This window comes from Pseudonaja textilis, chromosome Z (assembly GCF_049901715.1).
Source record: "Pseudonaja textilis isolate UNSWEBS1 chromosome Z, rPseTex1.2, whole genome shotgun sequence".
Lineage (NCBI taxonomy): Eukaryota > Metazoa > Chordata > Lepidosauria > Squamata > Elapidae > Pseudonaja > Pseudonaja textilis.
In genome coordinates, this window is record NC_142008.1 from 60804095 (window position 1) to 60829529 (window position 25435).

Sequence of the window (25435 nt, forward strand, 5' to 3'; positions counted from 1 at the left end):
TGATATTGTCTGTTCATGTTTATTCCTTTGGGACATTTTGGACTCTCACCTTGTGGCTACAGGTGAGACAGAACACACAAGTATCCAGCAGATGTAAAGAGACCTGCTTGGCCAAGCAACCCTTCCTGACCCACTAATCGATCAGCCATTAATGGCAGCCAGGGAGTCTCGAGCCATGATCTTAGAGTGGAGAGCTGCAACGGGACCCATAGGATCAAGGGGAGACCACAATGAACTGGCTGAATGGCAATACCAAATGGTGGTGTGCAGCCAAACTTTCAAGGATCTACCCTACCAGCTGGAACAGCTTGTGATTGGATGTGAGGGAAGGGGCTGGCAAAGGAGGCAAAATCACCCCCACCCATCCCCCGTAGAGATCATGAAACCAGAGCTTCCAGCCCGTAACTTTCGGCTTAACCCAGCTATTGGGAGAATATTCTCCTCTCAGAAGAGGGCGATCTACTGCTGCAGGAGACCTTCCATCAATGTATCATTTGCCTCTGAAAATGGAACGTGGAGGGATGAGTAGGGGGGAGCCCACAAAGAATCCATTGAGGAACGAGCCCTCCCCCCACCTCATTTACCTCCAGCTGACCAAATCGTCCCGAGATGGGCATTTTATCCAGGCAGAGGATGGGTTTGGAAAGAAACTCAATGGAGGCCAGCTCAGGCTGCAGCCCCCCAAGTACATTTGCAAGAATTTGCAAGATTTTAAAGTCCAAATTGAGTGGTGGAAATATCATAAAAGCAATAAATACGTGGGCTATATCTGTGATTCGATACTCTGCAGGAATAATTGACTGGACCCAGATGGAGCCGGACAATTTGGACAGAAAAACAAGGAAGCTTATGACTATGAATCATGCCTTGTGCCCTAAAAGTGATGTTGATCGATTATATTTACCAAGAGCAGAGTGTGGTTGAGGTCTCCTACAAGTAAAGCAGACTGTAGAAGAAGAAAGATACAGAAAAGTGAAGAGCCAATGATTAAGGAAGGAGGCCTTTTGAAGACAACCAAGTCAAAAGCTGAATACAATACCTGAAAAGTATTGAAAGCAAAGCTTACTTGGAACTGGCTAAAATCAGGAATACTGAAAAAAGAAACTGAAGGCTTTTCTCAGCTGTTCGGCTGACATTAGGGCTGTTAAGAGACCACTCACATTCAAAAGTTAGTGAATTGTTTATTTGCCTCTTGTGCCAAAAGAGCGGGTAACAATGAGCAAAATATATTAAAGTTAGCTCTGGCTTATGTTGCAATCTAGAGCTGTATTTATACATGTCATTCATGTCATAATTACCTAATAATTATAGCTATCTTCCTGCCGCTGCTGCCTAATATCTACTAATAACTACTCCCAATCCCTTATTGTTGTTCCCATACACCCTAGTCACAAATCCACCTCAACCCGTTCCAGCCCCACCACCTAACTATATCACCCCACACATGCCCCCTGAATTCTTCTAGCCATTCTGATCTTTAGCCATGAATCTCCGATCTGGCACAGCTCCCTCCCAGTGCGCTGACGTCATCTCTCCACATGTTAGGAAGTCATCAGAACAATCATAGGATCTGGGTATTGGGAACAGTCAAGTCTGCTCCTCGAAGTAAGGGAGATGCAATTACAGCCACCTCGAACTTCAGTTGTCATGATTTCATACCGTTCATCGTTGGAGTTGTGACGGCTTTATTCTGGCTGCTCAAGAACAGGCCTTAGCCACAAATTGCATGAAGGCAAAGATTCAGCACATCACCACCAACAGCAAATGCCACCTCTGTAATGGGAAAGATGAAACAGTTCACCATTAAATCAATGGGTGCAACAAAATTTCACAAACTGACTGTCTAGAATGCCATAACCAAGTTGCTAAAATCATTCACTGGAAATTGTGACAAAAGTTTGGATTTGAGTATAGTAACAACTACTGGGAACTTCAGGTTGAAAAGGTTCTGGAGAATGAAAAAGTCAAAATCTTGTGGGACTTAAGAATTCAGACTAACAGGCACTTTGCCTACAACACACCTGACATAACAATAGTTGAAAAGAAAGGGGTTTGGTTCATTGACATTGCAATATCTGGTGATGCACAAATTGAAGACAGGCAGGAAGAAAAAAAATACTGGAACTGAAAGTACTGGAACTTACAAATTGAAATTGAGTGACTTTGGAAAAAGAAATCATGTGTTATCCCAATTGTAATTGGAGCCCTTGGAGCAATACCTAAAGGGCTACCTTGCTATTTGGAAATTCTGAATTTATCAGACTTGAATACCCTGATTCTACAAAAAAACCACCCTACTTGGAACAGTTTATATCCTCTGGCACTATCTTAACAGTTCCTAGGTCCTTGGTGAGGACTCGAACTGTTGAGCTACCAACCAGCCCCAAAGACTGTGAATCTCACCAAAGTTTAACCACCATCATAATAATAATAAACAATTGCTACTAAATATTTGATAATCAATAATGGTTACAATTTCAACCAGTCCTTAGATTATTCAAAATGCCTTTCATATAAATATTTTCACAATTCTTCTCTTTCAATGGTCTAGCTTATGATCCACAATGGGTTTATCCCTTTGTTTAAATTCTTTGAGTCTTAAGGTTATGCAGTTTGTAGTTCATAAAGTCTCCATATCTCCACAAATTTCCACATGATATCCCAAGTGATACTCAATTAACTATAAAAGTCTCAGATCTATCCAGGTGTTTCCTCTTCTCTAACATCTACTATATGTCCCAAATGTCCTTCCTTAATTTCTTATGTCTTATTGCATCCCTGATTCCAACAAAACCTTCTTGTCCCTAGTGCCCTTGCACTTTTCAACACTAATCAAAAGCTTTCCCCACATTCTAATTTCAGTCACTATCGGCATGAGTAGAAAAATAGGTTGAAATGTTTCTTAAGAGTTCTTATCAATTGCTTTGTCTGGATTTCCTCTTATCAATTTTCTTTTTCTCTTTTTCTAAATCTCTTGTGTTCTTCTCTGGAACTGTCAGAGGCTCCAGCCACTTAGTTGCCACTGTTCTCCTAGGGCATAAATCCTGCCCCAATCTTTCTGAGTCCCACTTTTCCACTTCTATGTTAAATCACAGTAAATCCTAAATAAAGCCTTAGAAATACAGTGTCCTCACCCAGTATACTTGTGTTGCTTCTTAATTCTATCTTTCTGGTTTGTGCCTGGCTTTCACAGTTTCAGATCTGCCATGTTGGCTGACTTCTCTCTCGCTGGTGTTGAGGAGTTCCCCTTTATCAGACAGGGGATCACACTTCCCCTTGCTGTCTTCAGGGCATCCCCTCTGTCCTGCAATCCTCTCCGGATTCGTGCTGCACATTTAGGATCACCAGGTGAGAAAAATCTAACCGGGCTAACAGCTCCCCTTTCTCCTGCTCTGTTTGTTGTGATGTCACCAGAAGGAAGTCTAAAGAGCATTTATTGATGAAAGGAAGATGAATGTACATTGAGACATGGGATTAAAGAGTAGAAGGAGATTCTGTAAAATATTTTGTTGTTATTGAACATGTTACATTTAGGTGCTTATAGCAATAGCACTTAGCTATATATTATAGACAGTAAACATATTTTGATTACATTTCCTGATATAAAAGCCTGATTTTCATCTAGAGTCTTGTTAAAGCTAATTATTTTTAAATCATTGTTTGTTTGTTAAATAAAGTCACACCATTATATTTCCTGATTAATGAAATTCATGCACTCTGAGTCTCCATTGGTATAAGTTACCAGCTCCTGAATATTTTAAAAGGCAGAGAATGGCATATGGGCAGTTTATTCAGTCTAATGAATAAACAACATACAATGTGCAGTTGGGAGGGAACATGAGAACAACTCTTTTAAATCCCCAGAGAGGATTTGACACTCATCTGCAGCTCTAAAACTATTCCCATATTTCAGCATAAAATGGTAAGTAATGTGAATAAACAAGATTTGTTATATTGAAGAAGATAATTAGCAAGTCTTATACAAATGGTGTGAGCATTTTGAATAACAATCTTCATAGATCATAGTTGTGATTAGCCTGCTTTTAAACTTTCAGATTTAGATATATTATTGTCTTTCTTTTTCCCATCCTTGCTTTTTCCTTGATAGCTTTTCAGTTCTATTTTATGAATAGAGGGTTAGTAAATTGGAACTGGTATGAGTAACTTGAAGTAATTTATTCTGATTCAAATCACTAATATTATACCATCCAAATTAGGATAAGGTATTAACTGCTTGTCTGAGTATAAATACTACTACTATGTAGTAATTATCATGTAAAACAAAAAAATTGCTTTGGAGTATGGGGTGCGCCAACATAACAATTGATGACAACTTCTTAAAACAGTTGTTCTTTTTCTAGGCTTGCACAATTGCCCTCCACAGCTGCTGTGTGATCTCAAAATAGGATGCATTTGATTTAAGAAGTTACTATTGAGTATCTTATAGCAGCAAGGCAATTCTAAAATCTCTACTAATGACCATTTCCTTATTTTCCTTCATACAGTGAAAGCTTATTGCAATTGTTTTTAGATTAATTATTACAATAATGGCAAGTAAAGCATGGCATATTGTCAGATTTGCAAGTTCGGCAATAACTATCAATAAGTTGCAGTTGACTACTGTTGTGTTATATTATTGTGGTCCAATGTCCGCGTTCTTTTTAATTTATTAAACTTAATTTCTTCAATTGCCATTGGGTTTCAATATATAGATAGTCTGCTTTTTTCTTATTCTACATTAAAAAAACGATCAAAATCCTCCAATAATAGTACTCTTTTAAAATAAAAAGATACGTTTTGGAACGCATTACAGTTATCTACCTGTTTGAGCTTAAAGTTGGCAGAAAACATAACTAGGTAATTTTAAGTGGTGAACTTTAATTTGGAAATAGTACAGTCAATGTGTCAAACATTAAACATTGCTGTTCACTCACATTAACAAAAGGTTTGTTGTGCTGGTTGCAGACAACTTAGGGAGAGCAGACAAGGATTCGTACCTATTCGTACCTATTTCCTGTATTCTTACACATGTTTATACTTATACATATTATCTTGTAAATAAATAAAATAAAAATAAATAAAGGAGAACAGTTGTAGTACTCTACTTCTTCCTTTGCAATGGATCAGTGATTTGGAGAAATTAATGAACAAAGAAATGGGCCCATATCTTGGAACTACGTAAGGTGTGATAGGAAAGCCCACCAGAAACTTTATCTCCAGTATGTTTTTAATACTTTTCATGATTTATATATTAATTAATTAGCTAAGTTTTAAAGTCTGTTGATTTCATGCCACCATGTGCTACTTTGCAGGCAATATTTTAGGGGAGAACTTTTTGTAATGCTAACAACCCTGTATATATATTATCAGATCAAGAATAATTTTATTAAAATCATTTGGATAGTAATTTACCTGCACTTACAAGTTAATTCAAAAATACTTCTAATCTGAGGCTTCCGGTTTGAGCTTCTTCAGCAACAGACCGAAACCTCGTCTCTGCGAGGCTTCGATCCATGCTCGCCGCTGGAGCGCCCTGAGCTGGCTGGCTTCAGGGCTAAGCCACCCCGTAGAGGTGGTGAAGAAGGGGGAGACTGCCTGCAGGGTTGAGGAGAGCCGCATCTCTCCTCCCCAGCTGGCCATTACTCCCTTTCCCGAAGGCGGATGCAGCGGTGGTCAGAAATGGCCACCACAAAGAAGAACTCAACCAGAAAAAAATGTGCAGGAGGAAGATAAGAGGAGAAAGTTTTGGTTGACCGGGTCAAACAGCAAAATCAACAAATAAGGTACCCTGGAATTGAAACTATTAAAAAACAATAACATTGTTCCCTAAGAAGATTTTTAAGCTGCGAAGGAGAGAGAAAAGGGAAAAGATTTAGTTTTTTTTCTCCTTTTCCTATACTGACAGCTAAGAGACCTAAGTAAGAAATTGGAAAAAAATCCACTTTGACATCAATAGGCATTTAATGCTGAAAATAAAAAGTCAAAGGGATTATAAAAATTTCTGTATAATTAAAAGCTTTTGAAAACAGGAAAGAAGAAGAAGAATAAAAGGAAGAATAAAAGAGGAAGAATAAAAGGGCAGGATCTGGAAGGGAGGAGACAGCCTGGAATTAAAAAAGAACTTATAGCAAAATCTCAACAAGACTTCCAAAAGATACATTCTAACTGAAATATCACAACAAAAGCCCCAGGAAGAGAAAGTGGAAAAAGAAATAAGAAGATACAACTCGGGACTATCTGGATTATTTGATGATTTCTGGATTCTTGGTTATTGTTTTGAATGACTAAAATCAATTGGGTGGTTGTTTAAAACTGTTTAAAATGGCTCCACTTTTAGAAGAACTGAAAATGGAACTTAAAAAGTACAAAGAAGATGCACAAGAAGGGAGAGGTTCTTTTGGCTTCGTATTTCAGTCTTTAGAAATGGAGATTTGGAATTATGAGAAACAACAAGAAATGCCTGCAGAACAAGAAGATTGCGACAAAGAAGAAGCCATCTTTAATGAACAAGTAATCTTAGATGGGGTGGGGGAAAGGGGGAAAGAGAATGGAAAGTTTAAGATTGGGAAAAACAAAAAAAAACAAGAGTGAAAAATAAGATTGGGAAAAACAAAAAAAACAAGAGTGAAAAATAAGTATAAAATCAGAAAGCAACAGAAGAGGAAAATGCAGAAGAGAGAATTAGAACTAGAGAGACAAGGGGGTAAAAAGGGGAGGGAGAAGATGAGAGGGAAGAAAGAAAGGAAAAGAAATCATAAAGGACAGAAACAAAATACAGAGAAACAGGGCCTATTTAGAAATAATGGGTGAAAATTTAATGGAAAAAGGGATTCTGCAAAGGTACATAGGATAGTATGGTTATATTAGAAATGAAATAATTTTAGAAAATATGAAACAATGTATGATTAAAATGTCTGATAAAATAGATATCATAATTCAGTGGAATGCTTGTCAATAAATAAATGTAATAAAAGGTATATTTAATGATTTACAAAACATATGTGAAGAGAAATAAGGGAAAAATTAATTATGGAGATTATATGTGTCTTTAAGGAAGTATGATTTTTAATTGAAAAGAAGTGTTAAAGATGTTAAGATTTTAATGATTATTAATAATAGAACTGAATTGGAATGGAATTAAGGTTTATAATTACATATATTTATAATCTTTTTTTAAAAAAGAATATAGTGTGTATTATAAGAATGTACCAAGCAGAATTCGATTAGAAGTTATGTATTATGTATTATATTGAAGGTCATAACCTTAAGGTATATATTGAAGTTTAAATAAGAGTTGAATGGATGTAATTAAAGATGTAAAGGTGTCATACTCCAATTAGTAACTACAGGAGAAAATTTATTTAATGAGAAAAAATAATATGAAATTGAAACAGAACAGACAAAAGTATAAATATAATGATTTGAATTGAGATGAGATAATCAAAATAAAATTGAGAAAATTAAAAGAGGGGAAAAACTATATAGAAAATGTAGAATAGTATAAGATATGGAATTGAACACAAAAAGGAGCATGAAATTGAGTTTTGTGTCTGTATAAAGAACTTCAACCCGGGACCATGCTATTTTCAAAAAAGATGTTTTACTTGTATTTTGTATGTGTGAAAACCCAAATAAAACTTCATTAAAAAAAAGAAAAGAAATGAACTTCACAAGAAAAGATTCTTACTACACCAAACCAACAGAGACCTCCTCACACTCTATCTCAAACTCAGCAACAAAATCCACCCAGCACTCTGGGACAAATCCAAACAACTAGCCTTCTGGAGAGCCTAGAGAAATGCCAGAAACCCAACCCTCCCCCACAACAATAGATGAAACAAACAGTACACAACATATCAGACAGAACCCTCACCATAGCAGAAACCAATGTCCTTTCCAAAGGATTCAACTTTGCAGTCGCCCCCAAACACATCCCCACTGAAAACATTATATGCGGAGTTGAAGCTAGCCTAACCAAAATCAACCCAGATGCAGCCAACAAAATCAGATTTGAAGTCACCAATGTCCTCTACTCCAGCAACCCACCCAGAAGCAACCTACACAGAGAAGAACAAAAAGCACTCACCAACCTGAGGAAAGACAGCAACATAGTCATTCTCCCAGTAGACAAAGGCAACACCACAGTCATAATGAACACATTGGACTACCACTCCAAACTATCCAACCTACTCCAAGACCCTGCTTACAAACCTCTGAATACTGATTCCACCACCTACCTAGAAAAAAACCACCAAATCCAAAATAAAAGCGTCTCCCATCAGTGAAGAGATCCAGCAGAGAATCTTCCCCAGAGAAAAATCATCCAGATGTCCTAAGCTCTATGGCCTCCCCAAGATACACAAAGAAGGAATACCACTCAGACCCATAGTCAGCTCCATAGGCCCACCTCTACAGAATCTTGCCAAATTTCTTGCCAAACAACTCCAGCCCTACACAGAATCCATCCCCTCACATGTACAAAACTCCTTCCACTTCATAGGAACAATAAAGAAACAAAACCTACAACCTAGCGACCTACTTGTGAGCTTTGATGTCATATCCCTCTTCACCCAAGTACCCATCAAAGAAGCCTTGACAGCCATCCAAAACAAATACAAGCCCCCCAAACACATCCTAGATCTGACCAACCACTGCCTAACCAACACATACTTCATCCACAATGGACAAAGATACAAACAAATAGAAGAAGCACCCATGGAATCACCTCTCTCACCCGTCATCTCTAACCTATACATGGAACACTTTGAAACCAACACTCTAGACAAATCCGAACACAAACCCAAACTCTGGCTCAGATAAGGACACTTTCATAATTTGGCCACACGGGAAAGAAAAACTGGACAACTTCCTCACACATCTTAACAACCTACACCCCAAAATACAATTCCCCATGGAAACAGAAACCAACAACCAACTTCTCTTCCTGGACATCCTAATTTACAAAAAACCCAATGGCTCCCTAGGACACACCATCTACCGGAAAAAAACACACACCAACCGCTACCTAAATGCACAATCCCATCACCACCCTGCACAGGTCAACTCTGTAGCCACGACCATCATCTCCAGAACCAAATGCCTAGCTGACAAAGACCACCTGAGAACAGAACTACACACCCACACTAACGTATTAATTTCCAATGGATTCCAAAGAAACACAATTACCAACCTAATCCAAAGAGAGATACCCAAAAAAAACCAACACAGAGAACAAGACAATGGTATTGCATTCCTCCCCCACATCAAAGGCACCATGGACAAATCAGCAAAATTCTGCACAAACACAATATCAGGACAGCCTTTGGCACTGACCAAAAAATAGCCAACATCTCAGAAACCCCAAAGAGAAGATCCAGCTAGAAAACCAAGGAGTTTATGAAATACCATGCAACAATTGCCCAGCCACATACATTGGACAAACCAACAGGAGAATAAATGCATGCATCGCAGAACACAAAAATGCACTCAGAAAAGAAGAAAATACTTCTTCCCTCTTCCAGCACCTTAAGGCCACAGGACATGAAATTAATTTTGAAGGAACCAGATTAATATCCAACACTGAACACTCCAGCAAGAGAATAATCAGGGAAGCCATCGAAATAGAGAAACACCCCCATAACATGAATAAACAGGACAATATCTCCCACCTACCAGACATCTGGAAACTAGTCCTCACCAATAAACAAGTCCCAGCCACGAAAACCAACACCAGACCCAAAACAACACGGGACACCACCGCCAATCCCCCTCATCAGACCCAGGCCCAAACCCATCCTATAAACGAAGGACAACCACTGTCCAGAAACCAGACCATGGCTGCTTCACCAGCTGTCACACCCCCTGACCCCAAAACCAAACAAGCTGACACACACCAACACAGAGCTAGACCCCAAACTCGAAGCCAGACCAAAACCCAGAATGCTATATCACAGCCAACTCAGGATATCACATCAGAAAACTCAGGAAATTATTCCACAGGAACTCAAGAAGTTGCAATGCAGCAAATGACCCAGGAAATCACAGCACAAGACCAAGGATACCACAACAATAAAACTCACAAGGTCATCACAGAACCCATGACCCAAGCCGTTACAACACAGGAAGCTAATGGAAAAGAGATCAACACGCAAACGATCCAGGAGATTACAATGCAGGACCCAGGATACCACAACAAAAGAACTTGCAAGGCCATCACACAACCCATTACCCAAGCCATTAAAACATGGGAGGCTAATGGAAAAAAAGATCACTACAAAACAAACGACCCAGGAGATTACAGCACAAGATCCAGGATATATCCACAACAAAACTCACAAGGCCATCACACAGCCCATTATACCAACATCAACTCCATCAACCAATCAAGAGACAGCAGTGCGCCAAACAGCCCAGCACACCAGCCCCCCCACCAGTATTTTTATAGAGAGACAGCAGCTCCGATCACACACTCCTTGCACTGGCACGAAGCCGAAAGCACCAGCCTGAGGATGACGAATGGGACCTCGCTGAAATGTTGCCAAGATACTCTTAATCTTACATGGAAAAAGACCCGAATACACCTAGACCTACATACCTGTACCCGTGAAAATCTACAAAAACAAAACCCCAGCTACAGAATTATCAGAGAAGCCAGAGATTGAAAAAAGACCTGAAAGCATGAATAGAACAAATGACTCCACCAGACTGTCAATTATCTGGAAGCCTGCACTCTCAAACAAAAAAATCTCCACACCACAAGCCAGGCAAACACCTGGGCACAAAGAGACTCCCCCTGATACCTCCAGCTCAAACACACCCCAGCCAGGCACCCAGATGAAACCTAGCTTCCTAATAAATGATAGCCATCCATATACTCAGAGCCAAGCTGCACTAAAAGCCTCCAATACAGGAACACAATGTTGCCAGCCAACCAAGACAAAAAAAGCCACAAAACAGACAGAAGATATTAGAAACACCAATCAAGCAGAACACAGCAAACTCCAAGACCAAGAAACACAGACCAAGACTCCCAACCAATCAGGATGAAGAAAAAACCATTCTGGCACAGCATAGGCTAGCACCAAATTTAAAATAGAAACAGCTGTGAAAGTCTGACTCACAGACAAACACTATACAGAAGCCTGATGATGGCAGATGAGATTCTGCTGAAATGTTGCTACAACTTTAAAAGCACAACAATAATGACATGGGAAAATACCCGAACAAAGCTGAATACCATACTTATATGATGAATGTTCGTTGGATCTCTTTGTTCATGTGGCTGGTTATAATTTTCTTCTTGATTATTTTTTCCAGATATGTGGTTGTAGTAATGGATAGAAAAGACTAGGAAACAAAATTGACAGACTTACTCCAAGACTCCACATCCAAACCCATAAACACAGACCCAACCACATATCTGGAAAAAATAACAAAGAAGAAAATTATAACCAGCCACATAAGCAAAGAGATCCAACAGACAATCATCCCAAGAGAAAAATCTTCCAGATGCCCCAAACTATACGGCCTCCCCAAAATACGCAAAGAAGGTATACCTCTCAGACCCATAGTCAGCTCCAGAGGAGCACCACTACAAAACCTAGCCAAATACCTAGCAAAGCAGCTACAGCCCCATGCTGAAGCAGCAGCTTCATATGTACAAAACTCATACCACCTCTTGGAAATGATCAAAGATCTACACATGGAACAAGAAGATCTGCTTGTAAGTTTCGACGTGGTTTCACTATTCACTCAAGTCCCAATAAAAGAAACTCTTGAAATAATCAAAAATAAATACCAACCACCCAAACACCTCATGGAACTAACTGAACACTGCTTAACCAACACATATTTCATATACAAAGGACAAAGATACAAGCAATTTGAAGGAGCTGCTATGGGATCACTACTGTCACCCATCATTGCAAACCTGTTCATGGAAGAATTTGAATCTAGAGCCCTGGCCAATGCCACCCACAAACCCAAACTATGGTTAAGATATATCGATGACACATTTCTTATTTGGCCCCATGGAAAAGAAAACCTAAACAATGTCCTAACACACCTAAACAGCACACACCCCAAAATCAAATTCACCATGGAAATGGAAACAACTACCATTCCTAGATGTACTAATCTACAAAAAAACCAGATGGCACACTAGGACACACCATATAGCAGAAGAAAACACACACCAACCCCTACCTCAATGCCCAATCTCACCACCACCCAGCACAGATAAACTCCATGGCCAAAACACTAATTGCCAGAACCAAATGCGTGACAGACAAGACGCACATAAAGACTGAACTATGCACCCTGACTAAAGTACTGACAGCCAGCGGCTTCCACAAAAGCAAAATCATTGGCTTAATCCACAAAAACACACTGCGACATAATGGAGACCTAGAAGATGAACAGACCTATGGAACAGCTGTCCTGAGTTACATAAGAGGTACTACAGAAAAAATCAGTAAAATACTAAACAGTCATCACATCAAGACTGCCTTCAAAACAGACAGAAAAATAGCAGCCATCCTAAGAAACCCCAAAGATAAAATTGACCTGGAAAACCAAGGCATATATGAAGTCCCCTGTGCATCATGCCCTGCCACATACATTGGACAGACCAATAGAAGAATAAGTACCCACCTGGATGAACACAAAAATGCAATAATAAAGCTGGAACACACTTCCTCACTAGTCCAACACATGAAAGCAACAGGTCATAGCATCGACTTCAATGGCACCAAAACCCTAGCCACTATAGAAAACCCCGGCTACAAAATTATCAGAGAAGCCATAGAGATTGAAAAAAGACCTGAAAGCATGAATAGAAGAGATGACTCCACCAGACTGTCAATTATCTGGAAGCCTGCACTCTCAAACAAAAAAAATTTCCACACCACACGCCAGGCAAACACCTGTGCACAAACAGACTCCCCCTGATACCTCCAGCTCAAACACACCCCGACCAGGAACCCAGATGAAACCTAGCTTCCTAATAAATGATAGCCATCCATTTACTTGGAACCAAGCCACACTAAAAGCCTCCAATACAGCAAACACAATGTTGCCAGCCAATCAAGACAAAAAACAGACAGAAGATATTAGAAACACCAGTCAAGCAGAACACAGCAAACTCCAAGACCAAGAAACACAGACCAAGACTCCCAACCAATCAGAATGAAGAAAAAACCATTCTGGCACAGCAGTAGGCTAGCACCAAATTTAAAACAGAAATGGCAGACGAACACAATACAGAAGCCTGATGATGGCAGATGAGATTCTGCTGAAATGTTGCTACAACTTTAAAAGCACAACTATAATGACGTGGGAAAATACCGGAACAAAGCTGAATACCATACATATGTGTGTGTGTGTGTGTTTTCGTAGATTTTCACAGGTACAGGTATGTAGGTCTAGGAGTGTTTGGGTCTTTTCCCGTGTAAGATTAAGAGTATCTTGGTGACATTTCGGAGATTAAGATTAAGATACTCTTTTATATATATATAAAATTTAATATAAAAATTATACACACAAACACAAATGCTTATTTAATTATAACAAAAACATAAATGCTTAATGATAACAAAATAAAATGTTCCGAGCTGGAAGCCTCCCCACACCTGCACCTTCCAAAGAGACAGAAGAGCCTTTCAGATGCCAGGTGGAGGATTGAGAGAGCTTAAATCTGAAACTGAGGAAAAGCTGGAGGGAGGAGGTGGCTCTTCCATCCTCACCTGGAGACAAGCAAGTAAAGATTTCCCTGGGGGCACTTCACTTGCTTTATCACTTCACTGCTAAACTCAGCCACAGCCAGTGATTATTTGGGGGTGGGGGAGAGAGAGAAAGCATCTCTCACATTACCTGGGGAGGAAAGGAGACGAAATAAAGCTCAATATTTCACTGAGACCTACAAAACACCAGTCTACCAGTTCCAGGAGTTCTTCTAAATCATCAAACGCTCCCACTTGCAGTTCCATGCCTCTCGGCTCAGGTCCCTGAGATGCCTGCTCCCACACATGGCAACGGTGGCAACAACAGTCCCCTCCCCCAGCACCCGCTGTCAGCTCTCCCTATTAGTTCTCTAGCTTTGAATTGCTCCCAGCTCTCTCTCTTTCCTCTCCCCTGCCCACGTGCAGGCAGGAAAGGAAATGGAGTTGGAGCCGTGTGCAGCTGTCCGCTTTTCCAGCCCTTGTTGCCTCTCCCAACATCAGGCAAAGCTGCCGCAGTGCTAGCATCCTGAGTTGCTTGCTTCTCCACTACTGCCTCCTTCTCCTCCTCCAACACCTCGTTTTCTGGGTAGGGCAATTCTTAACTAACCATGCATGCTAAGGCAACTCAGCACACTACTGCTGCAGTGGCTTTGCCTGCATTTCGGAGGCTTCGATGTTGGGAGAGACAACAAGGGCTGGAAAAGCGGAGAGTTGTACACAGCTCTGTCTCCCTTTCCTTTCCTGCCTGCACATGGGCATGTGCGGGGGGAAAGAGAAAGAGCCTGGAGCAATTAAAAGCTAGAGAACCAATGGGGAAGAGCTGACAGCGGGTGCTGGACTGTTGTTGCTGCCTCCATGTGTGGGAGCTGGTTGGCGCATGCATCTCAGGGACCTGACTCCCAGGTCCCTCAAAGAGCCGGGAGGTGAAAGAACTGCGCGGCCCAGATTAATTGCTTTTGGGGGCCATTTATTCTGGGGCCTGCCAAAAAATTTCCATGGCCCATCAGTGGGCCGCAGCCCACTGGTTGGCAACCGCTGATCTAAGTCACTTGAGAGGATCTGCTGAGACCTCTCTCAGAAAGGCTTATCTTTCTGTGGATGGATTCAGTGTTGACTGCTCCTAGCACAGCACACCCCTCAAATCTGTCTTTTGAGAACAGGTACTGCAACCTCAAAAATTGATCTCTAGCCCTCTCCTGCCACTCTGGGACCAGCTATGTGTTCTTCTGGTAGAATTGATCTCTTGAAATCTTACCCCCAGTGTTTTCCCCTGTATTGAGCAGTATGACGGGTGGGTGGTCTCATTTTCCCAACAAAATCCAGGCCTTCAACCTCATGGGGAAGTTGGTAATATTCTGAACTTTGACTAGTTAGACCCCAGCCTAGTTGAAAATTACAGACCAATCTCCTTATCCTGCATTACCTGTAAAGTCATGGAATCAATTATTAATCAATCCATCATCCTCCACTTAGAGACAAACAACCTACTCATTAATAAACAATTTGGTTTCAGAAAACTATCCTGTAATCTGCAACTCTTACACTGCAAAAACATATGGACTACACAACTCGATCAGGGCAAAGCAATAGATGCAATCTACATAGACTTCTGTAAAGCCTTTGATTCAGTGGTACACGACAAACTACTCCTAAAACTAAAATCTTACAGTATCTCTAGACACCTGCATAACTGGATAGAAGCATTCCTGTCAAACAGACAACTAATGGTCAAAATTGGGAGCGTCCTATCAAATTCTGTACCTGTCAACAGTGGTGTCCCCCAAGGCAGTGTTCTAGGACCAACTCTCTTCATACTCTACATAAATGACCTCTGTGATCATATCAAGAGCAACTGCGTTCTCTTCGCTGATGATGTAAAGCTATTCAACACCACAGACAATACTGCTACCCTTCAAAAAGACCTTGACTATGTATCAGAATGGTCAATCAAATGGCAACTTCAAATCTCAACAAATAAATGCTTTGTCTTACATATTGGCAAAAAAAATATCAGAAAATAAAATACAAGCTGAATAGTCAAGACCTTGTTGAGGATCCAAACTTGACAATGACCTTGGAATACTCATCTCAAATGATCTGAGTGCTAGAGCCCACTGTAACTACATAGCCAAAAAGGCATTAAGAGTTGTTAACCTAATCCTACGTAGCTTTTTCTCTGGTAATATCATACTACTAACTAGAGCATACAAAACATTTGCTAGACCAATACTTGAATACAGTTTATCAGTCTGGAATCCACATTAAGTATCTGATATTAACATAGTTGAGAAAGTCCAGAAATATTTCACAAGAAGAGTTCTCCACTCCTCTACTCGTTGCAGAATACCTTATGCCACCAGACTTGAAATTCTAGACCTAGAAAACCTAGAACTATGCCGCCTTCGGTCCATACATCATACATTGCAATGTCCTACCTGTCAATGAATACTTCAGCTTCAACCATAACAATACAAGAGCACACAATAGATACAAACAACTTCAGCAACAGAGTGGTCAATGTCTGGAATACTCTACCTGATTCTGTGGTTTCTTCCCCTAACCCCAAAAACTTTAATCTTAGACTGTCTACTATTGACCTCACCCCTTTCCTAAGAGGTCTGTAGGGGGTGTGCATAAGTACACCAACGTGCCTACTGTCCCTGTCCTATTATTTCTTTTATTTTTCTTATATGTACCCATTTCATGTATTCATAACTATGTATATACTTATACCTATTATCTTGTAAGCTATTGACAAATCAAAATAAATAAAATAAATATAATAAAGAAAGCAAATATACTTATTATTCAAAGCCACATCAATCATGATCTAGAATAGATATGATTTGGATGAATAGAGAATTAGAAAATAATATGAAAGCTATAGAAATAATGATTAACATTGGGGCAGACCATAACTCCTTACAGATAATTTGGAAAGTCCAAAAAAAGAAAAACAGAATATCCAGATATTGAAAGAAAAAGATTATACACAATTAATTAAAAAGGAAATGGAATTTGTTCTTGGAGAAAATAAAAACCAAGATACAACCTTACAGAATCTATGGGACACCGCAAAAGCCTATATAAGAGGAACAACAATAGCATACATAGCCAGAAGAAATAAAGAGAAACTTACTAAACTTACTAAATCAAGAGGAATATGCAAAAAAAAAAAAAAATAGGCAAAAAAAAATTGAACAAGCAAATAAGTCAGGAAAATGGCTGACTTATAAATTTAAGAAAGAAAGGAAAAAATTCAATTCAACAACTAGAACCCCCAAAACCAAATGAAAGAAAAAAAATTATAGAAAAATACTATGAAACTCTATATAGTATATAGTCTATATAGTATATAGACCAAATAGAGAGGGAAAGGACACAGCAATACCTTAAAGCAGGGGTGTCCAACCTTTCACCTTCCTGGGCCACATTAGAAGATGAAAATTTGGTTTGGGCGCACATAAAATAAAATAACAGTAACAATACCCGATCATCCCAAAAAACCATAGAAAACATAGTTAACATATTAAATTTATTTGGAAATAAAGTTAGTGAGATGTTTTTATTATTTATTATTAATTATTTATTATTAATTAATTATTTTTTATCACGGTTTTTTTATCACGGTTTTTTTATCACAGTTTTTTTATCACAGTTTATTTTCCGGCCAAATTTTGCGGGGGGGGTGGGGAGAAAGCTCGCCTGCCTCACGCCTACCTCTCCTCCTGCAAATAGCCCAGCTGGATGAGGCAGGACTGGAAGGCAGAAGCAGCAGCAGCAGCAGCGGGGCAGAAGCCTTCCCCCGCCGCTGCTTCTGCCCCCGCCGCCGCCACCGCTTCTGCCCCGCCGCCAATGGTGCTTCTGCCCCCGCCGCCGCTTCTTCCCCCGCCACTGCTGCTGCTTCTGCCGCCGCCGCCGCTGCCCCCGCCACCACTTCTGCCCCGCCACCGCCACCGCTTCTGCCCCTGCTGCCACTGCTGCTTCTGCCCCGCTGCCGCCACCGCTTCTGCCCGCCACGTCGTTTCTTCCCCGCCACCACTGCTGCTTCTGCCCCCACCTCGCTGCCCCCACCGCTTCTGCTGCTGCCGCTTTTCCCCCGCCACCGCTGCTGCTTCTGCCTGCCGCTGCCCCCGCCCTTCTGCCCCACCACCACTGCTGCTTCTGCCCCGCCGCCGCTGCCCCCACCACCGCTTCTGCCCCCGCCACCACCCGCCGCGCTTCTTCCCCACCACCACGCCGCTTCTGCCCCCACCGCGCAGGGCAGCGGCGGGTGCAGAAGCAGCAGCGGTGGCGGAGAAGAAGCGGTGGTGGCGGGGCAGAGGCGGGGGTGGTGGCAGGAGAAGAAGCGGCGGCGGGGGCAGCAACAGCGGTGGGGGCAGAAGCAGCAGCAGTGGCAGGGCAGAAAGTGGCGGGGGTGGCGGCGGGGCAGAAGCAGCAGGGTGGCAGCGGGCAGAAGCGGCGGCGGCGAGGGGCAGCAGCGGCGGCGGGGGCAGAAGCAGCAGCGGTGGCAGGGGCAGAAGCGGCAGCGGTAACAGCAGGAGGTGGCGCTCTGATGGCGCCCGCCTTTTCTCTTGCTCCTTGGCCTGGCGCTCGCCTAGCTCCGCCTCGCGCCTGCCTCTCCTCCTCCTTCTCGCTGGCTGTGGCACGATGGTTGGGGTGGGCACTGGGCCGCATTACGAGGCGACCTGGGCCGCATGTGGCCCGTGGGCCGCGGGTTGGACAAGCCTGCCTTAAAGAGAAAAGTTTGCCACCAATTACAGAAGAGAACAAGGAATTGCTAGATAAGAAAAGAACACAGACAGAATTGGAAAAAGCAATCCACAAACAGAAAATCAATAAAGCCCAGGCCCAGATGGGATTCCAGGGGATTTTTATAAGGCTGTGCGTGAAACCATGGAACCATTATTGTAAGAGGTATACAATGAAGCATTACTAAAAGTAAAATTACCAAAATCATGGGGACAAACCTACATAACACGAATACCGAAAGAAGGTACCGACCACTCTCAAGTTCAGAATTATAGGCCAATCTCACTGCTAGATGCTGATTATAAAATATTGATGATAATAATTGCAGAAAGAATGAAAAAAGTCTTGAATGAAATAATACACTCAGATCAAGCTGAATACACACACACACACACACACACACACACACACATATTTAACATAAAAATTTATATTAAATATATTAGCTTTTTTTAAAATTCATATTAATGGTCCTTGGGTTTTTAAAGTATTTGTTTGGTGGTCTCTGAGGTTCAAAAGGTTGGTGACTCCTGGTCTAAGATAAATGACATGCTGATATATAATTGTATAAATAGCATATTGGTTAGAATAGGCTCTGAAAGTATATAGAGTTTTCTGATTGATGTTAACTTCTTTTACCCAGCTTGTATTACTATTTTATGGCATCTGAAAGCTCATATTTAAATAAATAAACAAGCAAGATTGGCTATATTGCAGGTTTGTGATTGTTATTGAAAATATCTCGGCTGTTTTAAAATTCTAGTTATTTGAAATTGCCAGAACACTAAATATCAATGGAAAAATATGCTATTGTTAATTTTTTTCAGCTCCAGAAATTGAAACAATCACTTTCTTTCAAGACCAACAGTTTGAGGAGTAAAAGTGCAGACAACTTTTTTCAACAAACAAATTGTGGCACGAAGTTGCAAGTAGATTTGCTATCAGAAATCACCTCTAAAATGGGGCAGCTCCCTAATTTGGAAAATCAAAACTCCACTCCAACCAAAACCCATCTCCAGCCAGAAGACAAGACTCACATTTTTGAGGAACACATTTTCAAAAAACCTACTTTCTGTGATGTTTGCAACCATATGATTGTTGGTAAGAAAAATTTTACATTTTATTTTTTGTTTTTAGTATTACAAAGTAACCTTTTAGGGAAGGGAGTTAAGTATTCAAACAATTTTTTTGCATTTGTTTAATATATTCAAATTACATGAAAAAAATCTGTATCTTTTTATATTTTTGTATATAAAAAATATCTTCTGAGAATCACTGTCTATGAGAAACTAATCATAACTACTACATAGGTAGTCCTCAACTTATGACCACAATTGAGCTCAAAATTTATGTTGCTAAGTAAGGCATTTGTTAAGTGAGTTTTGCCCCATTTTACAACCTTCGTTGCCACAGTTGTTAAGTGAATCACTCCAGTTGTTAATATAGTAGTATGGTTGTTAAGTGAATCTGGCTTCCTCATTTACTTTGCTTCTCATAAGGTCTCAAAAAGGAGATCACATGAACTCAGGACACTGCAAAAATCATAATATGAGTCAGTTGCCAAGTGTCTGAATTTTGATCAGAATAACTGTGGGGATGCTGCAATGGTCATAAGTATTAAAAATGGTCATAAGTCACTTTTTTCAGTGATGTTGTAACTTTGAAGGTCACTGAATGAACTGTTGTAAGTTGAGGATTATCTATATTTAGAAATTCTAAGAACCAACTTTCTAGAATCTAGAGTTAACTTTCCAGGTTTTGGTATGTCAGCAGCAAAGGAGATATAGTCATGATGAGGAAAACATGCTTAAATACTTGCCAGCAAGAAGCTAAGAAAGAGATATATGGTCCAGCATACTAATTAAGAACAACATTATCGGTAGAAAGTTTGTGTTCTTCTTTCTCCAATATATTGCATTTTACATTTTGGGTTTAATTTTAAAAAATACAGTTAGTCTTTATTTCTCATACTACAACATGGAAAGCAATGACAGATGTGCAACTAGATATTGTAAGTACTTCATCCGCCTTTATGTGTTCAGAACTCAAATCTTCCTTCAGATCGGGGTGGGATTCTACCAGTTCTGACCGGTTCTACAGAACCCCTTTAGTTTAGTTGTTTAGTTTGGTTTGGTTTGGTTTGGTTTAGTTTCCTGTCACTGCTTTTAGCACCGGCATAGGATACAGGCTCTGCCTATAATAAAGACTGTGAAATCTTGACCAGAAGATGCTTCCCAACAACCGCAGGATTGTTTTGAGAACACAAATTGGGACATCTTTTACCACCCTGACCTAGAGGAGCACACTGCAACTGTTCTGTGCTATATCAAACATTGCACAGATACTATCACTGTGGATAAATGTATCGGGATCTATCCCAGTCAGAAACCCTGGATGACTAAAGAAGTCCAGTGCCTCTTGCATGACAGGACCAAGGCCTTTAGGTCCTGTGATGGGGCAAGATACAGTGTTGCCAGAGCTAATCTGAAGAAAGGTATTTGGAAGGCCAAGACTGATTATAAGAGGAAGCTTGAGGATAATTTTTATAGCAATAACATGAGGCACTGCAACAGAACAGTTGCGGTGTGCTCCTCTGCTGAAGGAGATGCTTCATTGGCAGAGGAACTGAATCATTTCTTTGCTCGCTTTGAAGTGGAGACATCAGATAAAATACAACCACAGCCAATTGTAATCCCCACCTCACTGTGGAGGAACAGGAGGTGAGGAGCATTCTGAGGGCTTGTGGACCCTAGAAAAGCTGCCAGTCCTGACAGTATCTCTGGCCAAGTGCTTAAAGTCTGTGCTGATCAGTTGGCTGGAGTCTTTACCAGGATCTTCAATCAGTCTTTATCCCAGTCCCCTGTTCCATCTTGTTTGAAGGCTTCCACCATTGTTCCACTGCCAAAGAAGTTCCCTATCAATTACCTCAATGATTACAGACCAGTGGCACTCACTCCTATCATCATGAAGTGCTTTGAGAAATTGGTCTGCCAGCACATTATTTCTGGTCTTCTGCATACATTTGATAAACATCAGTTTGCATACAGAAGAAATAAATCTACAGAGGACGCTATAGTCATCACTCTTCACACTCCTCTGTTTCATCTAGAACGGGGGGGAGGGGCGCTATGTGAGGATGCTTTTTGTAGATTTTAGTTCTGTATTTAACACAATTCTTCCACATAGACCTTCTGGACCTTGGACTTTCTTATTCAATCTGCCTTTGGTTTATGGATTTCCTGTCTGGCTGCTCACAGAGGGTCAGATTAGATAATCATAACCTCTTCAGCCCTTATTCTTAACACTGGTACACCACAGGGTTGTGTGTTGAGTCCCTTACTCTATACTCTCTATGTGCATAATTGCATTCCCATTCATGCTAGTAATACTATTACTAAATTTGCAGACGATACAACCCCAGGGGGGATGAGTCTGCCTACCAAGATGAGGTGGACCGGTTGCTTTCGTGGTGTGGAGACAATAATTTGGTCCTCAACACCAATAAGACCAAGGAGCTTATAGTGGCCTATAGAAGGAAGAGATCAGACATCCAGCCCCTGCTTATCAATGGAGCAAGTGGAGCAAGTGGCCAGTTTCTGGGGTGTTACCATAAAAGAGGATCTGACCTGGGTGCTCACGTTGCAGCATTGGTCAAAAGGGCCCAGCAGAGATTATGCTACCTGAGACTTTTCAGAAAACACCAACTGAATGAAAAACTCCTGGTGACCTTCTACTGCTGTACCATAGAGAGTATCTTAACTTACTGCACCTCTGTATGGTTTGCCAATTGCACAGTGGCAGATAGGAAAGCACTCCAGAGGATTGCTCAGAAGATCATTGGTTGCCCTCTCCCCTTTTTGGAAGAACTTTATAGCTCCCTCTGCCTTAAAAAAGTTCAAAACATCCTCAAAGATCCATCTCATTCTGGAAACCCTTCTTTTGAACTATTACCATCTAGCAGACAGTACAGAATAATAAAAACAAGAACAAATAGGCTGAAAAACAGCTTCTATCCCAGGGCAGTAGCTCTTTTGAATTCTACTGAATAGTACAGTGTTGGTGCGATGTCAGGTTTTTTTTGTTCAATATGTGGAGTGTAAAGGATGTGTGTTTGTATTTATTTTCATGGTCATGATCTGCACTGAAGATGATCTTTGATTTCATTGTATGAGGTGCAATGCCAGTAAACTGAACTAGCTAGAAAGATTGACATTCAAACGTGAGTTTACATACCCTTTCTGAGTTTTGATCTAAAACTGGTTTTTGGTGAAGTTTAATTCTGACTTTGGTGATGTTTAATCCTGTGTTTATTGATGGGATAATTTTCCTTATTCAGCTTTGTTTGGAAGGAAAAAGGCTAATCTCTGTTCCTGAAAAGAAACTGGGTTGAGAAATCTGGCTAGTTCCTGTGTCTATTTGTTCTGGCAATTGGTTTAACAAGCAATAGCTACTGTTGTGATTTAATTATTTGTATTGTGTTTGTATTTTTTCCTGCCTCAAGGTTCCTTTTTCTATCTGGGGAGGGGGTCTTCCTTCATTGCTTTAGTTGTATCTGGCACTCTTCTTTTGGGGTGTACTTTCAAGAGGCCGGATGCAAGCTTGACACTTTTTAAACTATTTTAATTCCTCAAGGTGCTTTGGCACCCTGCTGGATTTGTATCTCTGGCTTGCAGGTATTTTTAATCTAATGACTGGTATTTAGGGCAGCTTTTTGCAAGCAAAGAAGCTTTTTGTATTTTTGTATAGGTAATCCTTGACTTACAACAGTTCATTTAGTGACCATTCAAAGTTACAATGGCACTGAAAAAAGTGACATGTTCATTTTTCACACTTATGACCATTGTAGCATCCCCACTGTAAAGAGAAGTCAGGCGAGGAGAAGCAACCCTTGATATGACTGACTTTGAGTTGGCCACAGCCACTAACTAAACCACACCCACAGCACCCGTTGTTAAAAAAATTGAATCCCACCGATGCTTCAGATCTTATTTTACTTTCTGTCTCTTATCAACTATTCACTATTCTGAGTTAGACAGCCTTTGCTCTGCTTTATCATGACTCTTTCCTCCTTGGGAACATATGTTGGAGGCTAAGGAGAGAGCTATACCACATAGTCTTGGTGATTACTACTTTTAAATCCTAAAAGATACCATGGATGCACGGGGCAATTCATGGACTTGAAGATCAAAGCCATGTTACACACATCACATAACAATCAATCAAACAAACAAACCTTTATTCGGTTATAGATAACAAGTAGAATACTGAAAATCAGTTAATTAAAATTTTTAAAAAGAAATGTGTATTTGTATGTATGTATGTACGTAGTTTCTTAGGATTTGGCTCTGTGTGCTGTGCGATGCCAGTTATTGTAGATTGTACATTATACTTTGCACCTTAGCATGCCTTATAAATCCAGCCAGTGGTCTTTTGTTCATTACTAGACAACCAATGTTCCACGGGGTCAGTCATTTAGAGATATTTCTTAACCAGATTTCTGAATGCTTTCAACAATGACAGAACATCTAACGTATTGACTTCACAGGAAAAGTTGGAATACATTCGAAGATGTAAAATAGCCCATGTTGAACTGTATGGCACAGGAAAGATTTTAAGGCATTTTGTATTATATCAATTATGTCATAAACTGTTTTATGATAATTTTATGTCATAAAATGTTTTACATTTGACCAGATTTCAATTCCACAGGAGACAGAGGTCCTAGATTTGGACAAATTCTGTAAAATAGCCCATTTTATGTACTTTGATTCAAAAATTGTTGCCCTATGGCGCTCTATTTCACCCAGTTAAATGTTATGATGAGAAATGTAGTAGTATCTAGAAGTCTTCTAAACCAGTAGTTGTCAACTGATGGTCCACGGCCCATTGGTGAGACACTAGAAAATTTTGATGGGCCACAGAGAAATATAACCCCCGGAGCATCCCCCAAAGCAATTAATCCAGGCTGCGCAGAAACACAAGGCTGCACTGCCTACATGGCCTGCGGGAACCCTCCCTGCCCACTCACTCCTTACCTGGCAAACTTGCTTGCTAAATTGCTATTTTCCTTTTTCCAAACATCAGCTGTTCTGCTGTGCCGGGAGATTTAGATTAGCCAGAAAGCAGGAAATGGTTGGATTTCTTGATTTTTAGCTAGTCTTTAGATCTTCGGCTCTGCTTTTAAGCACTGCCGAACCTCCCTTAGGACTGAAGTTTCTATTATTCAGTGCAGACTCATGGCAAGCAAATTTTATGTGATAGACTCAGGTAGCTGATGTCAGATAGATAGATCACTGAATGATTCTATGAGCAACTCAATCTGCCTGCCTGCTTTACCTGATTTTGGGTAAAAGTTGCTCTTTTTTAATAAAAAATTCAATATTTACATACATGGTGTGTTGTGAGTTAATTTTATGAGTTTGCTTTCAAGCAAATTTTATGTGACAGACTGAGCTAGCCAATGGCAAATAGATAGATCTCTGAATGAATCTGTGATTCTGTAAGCAACTCAATTTGCTTGCCTGCTTTGCCAGATTTTGGGTAAAAGTTGCTCTTTTTTATATAAAAAAATCAATATTTATATAAATCTTTATAATATTTATATACAAGCCATGCCCAGCCAGTCACATGACCACCAAGCCACACCCACAAATTAGGCCATGCCCACAGAACCGGTTAGTGGTTCCTGGGATTTAAAATTATGAGTATAGTGGTCCCTGAGGTCCAAAAGGTTGGCGACCCCTGATCTAAACAAAGTGAAAAGATTCCATCTGCTTCATAAGCTTTCTGCATTTTCTTTATCCAGTCTATATAAGGTAACCTGCATGCTTGCCTCGCAATTTGATTACCTTGCGCTTAAAGACAATCTCTTTTTTCCAATATTCATAGGTCTTTAAGAATATGAACTATAGTACATTAAATCAGCTATCACTGCTGTCTAGTAGCAAGCCAGCTATAACCAACTG

General features: G+C 40.4%; 1 protein-coding gene across 2 annotated transcripts in view; it reads left to right on the plus strand.

Moving 5' to 3' along the window:
• The window catches only part of STAC (SH3 and cysteine rich domain), a 140607-nt gene that overhangs the window by 23794 nt on the left and 91378 nt on the right, over nucleotides 1–25435 (plus strand). For both annotated transcript variants that reach the window (XM_087918088.1, XM_087918089.1), the window contains exon 2: nucleotides 19298–19571. In XM_087918088.1, the coding sequence (XP_087774214.1) occupies nucleotides 19298–19571 (274 nt within the window). The remainder of the gene's footprint in view (nucleotides 1–19297; nucleotides 19572–25435) is intronic.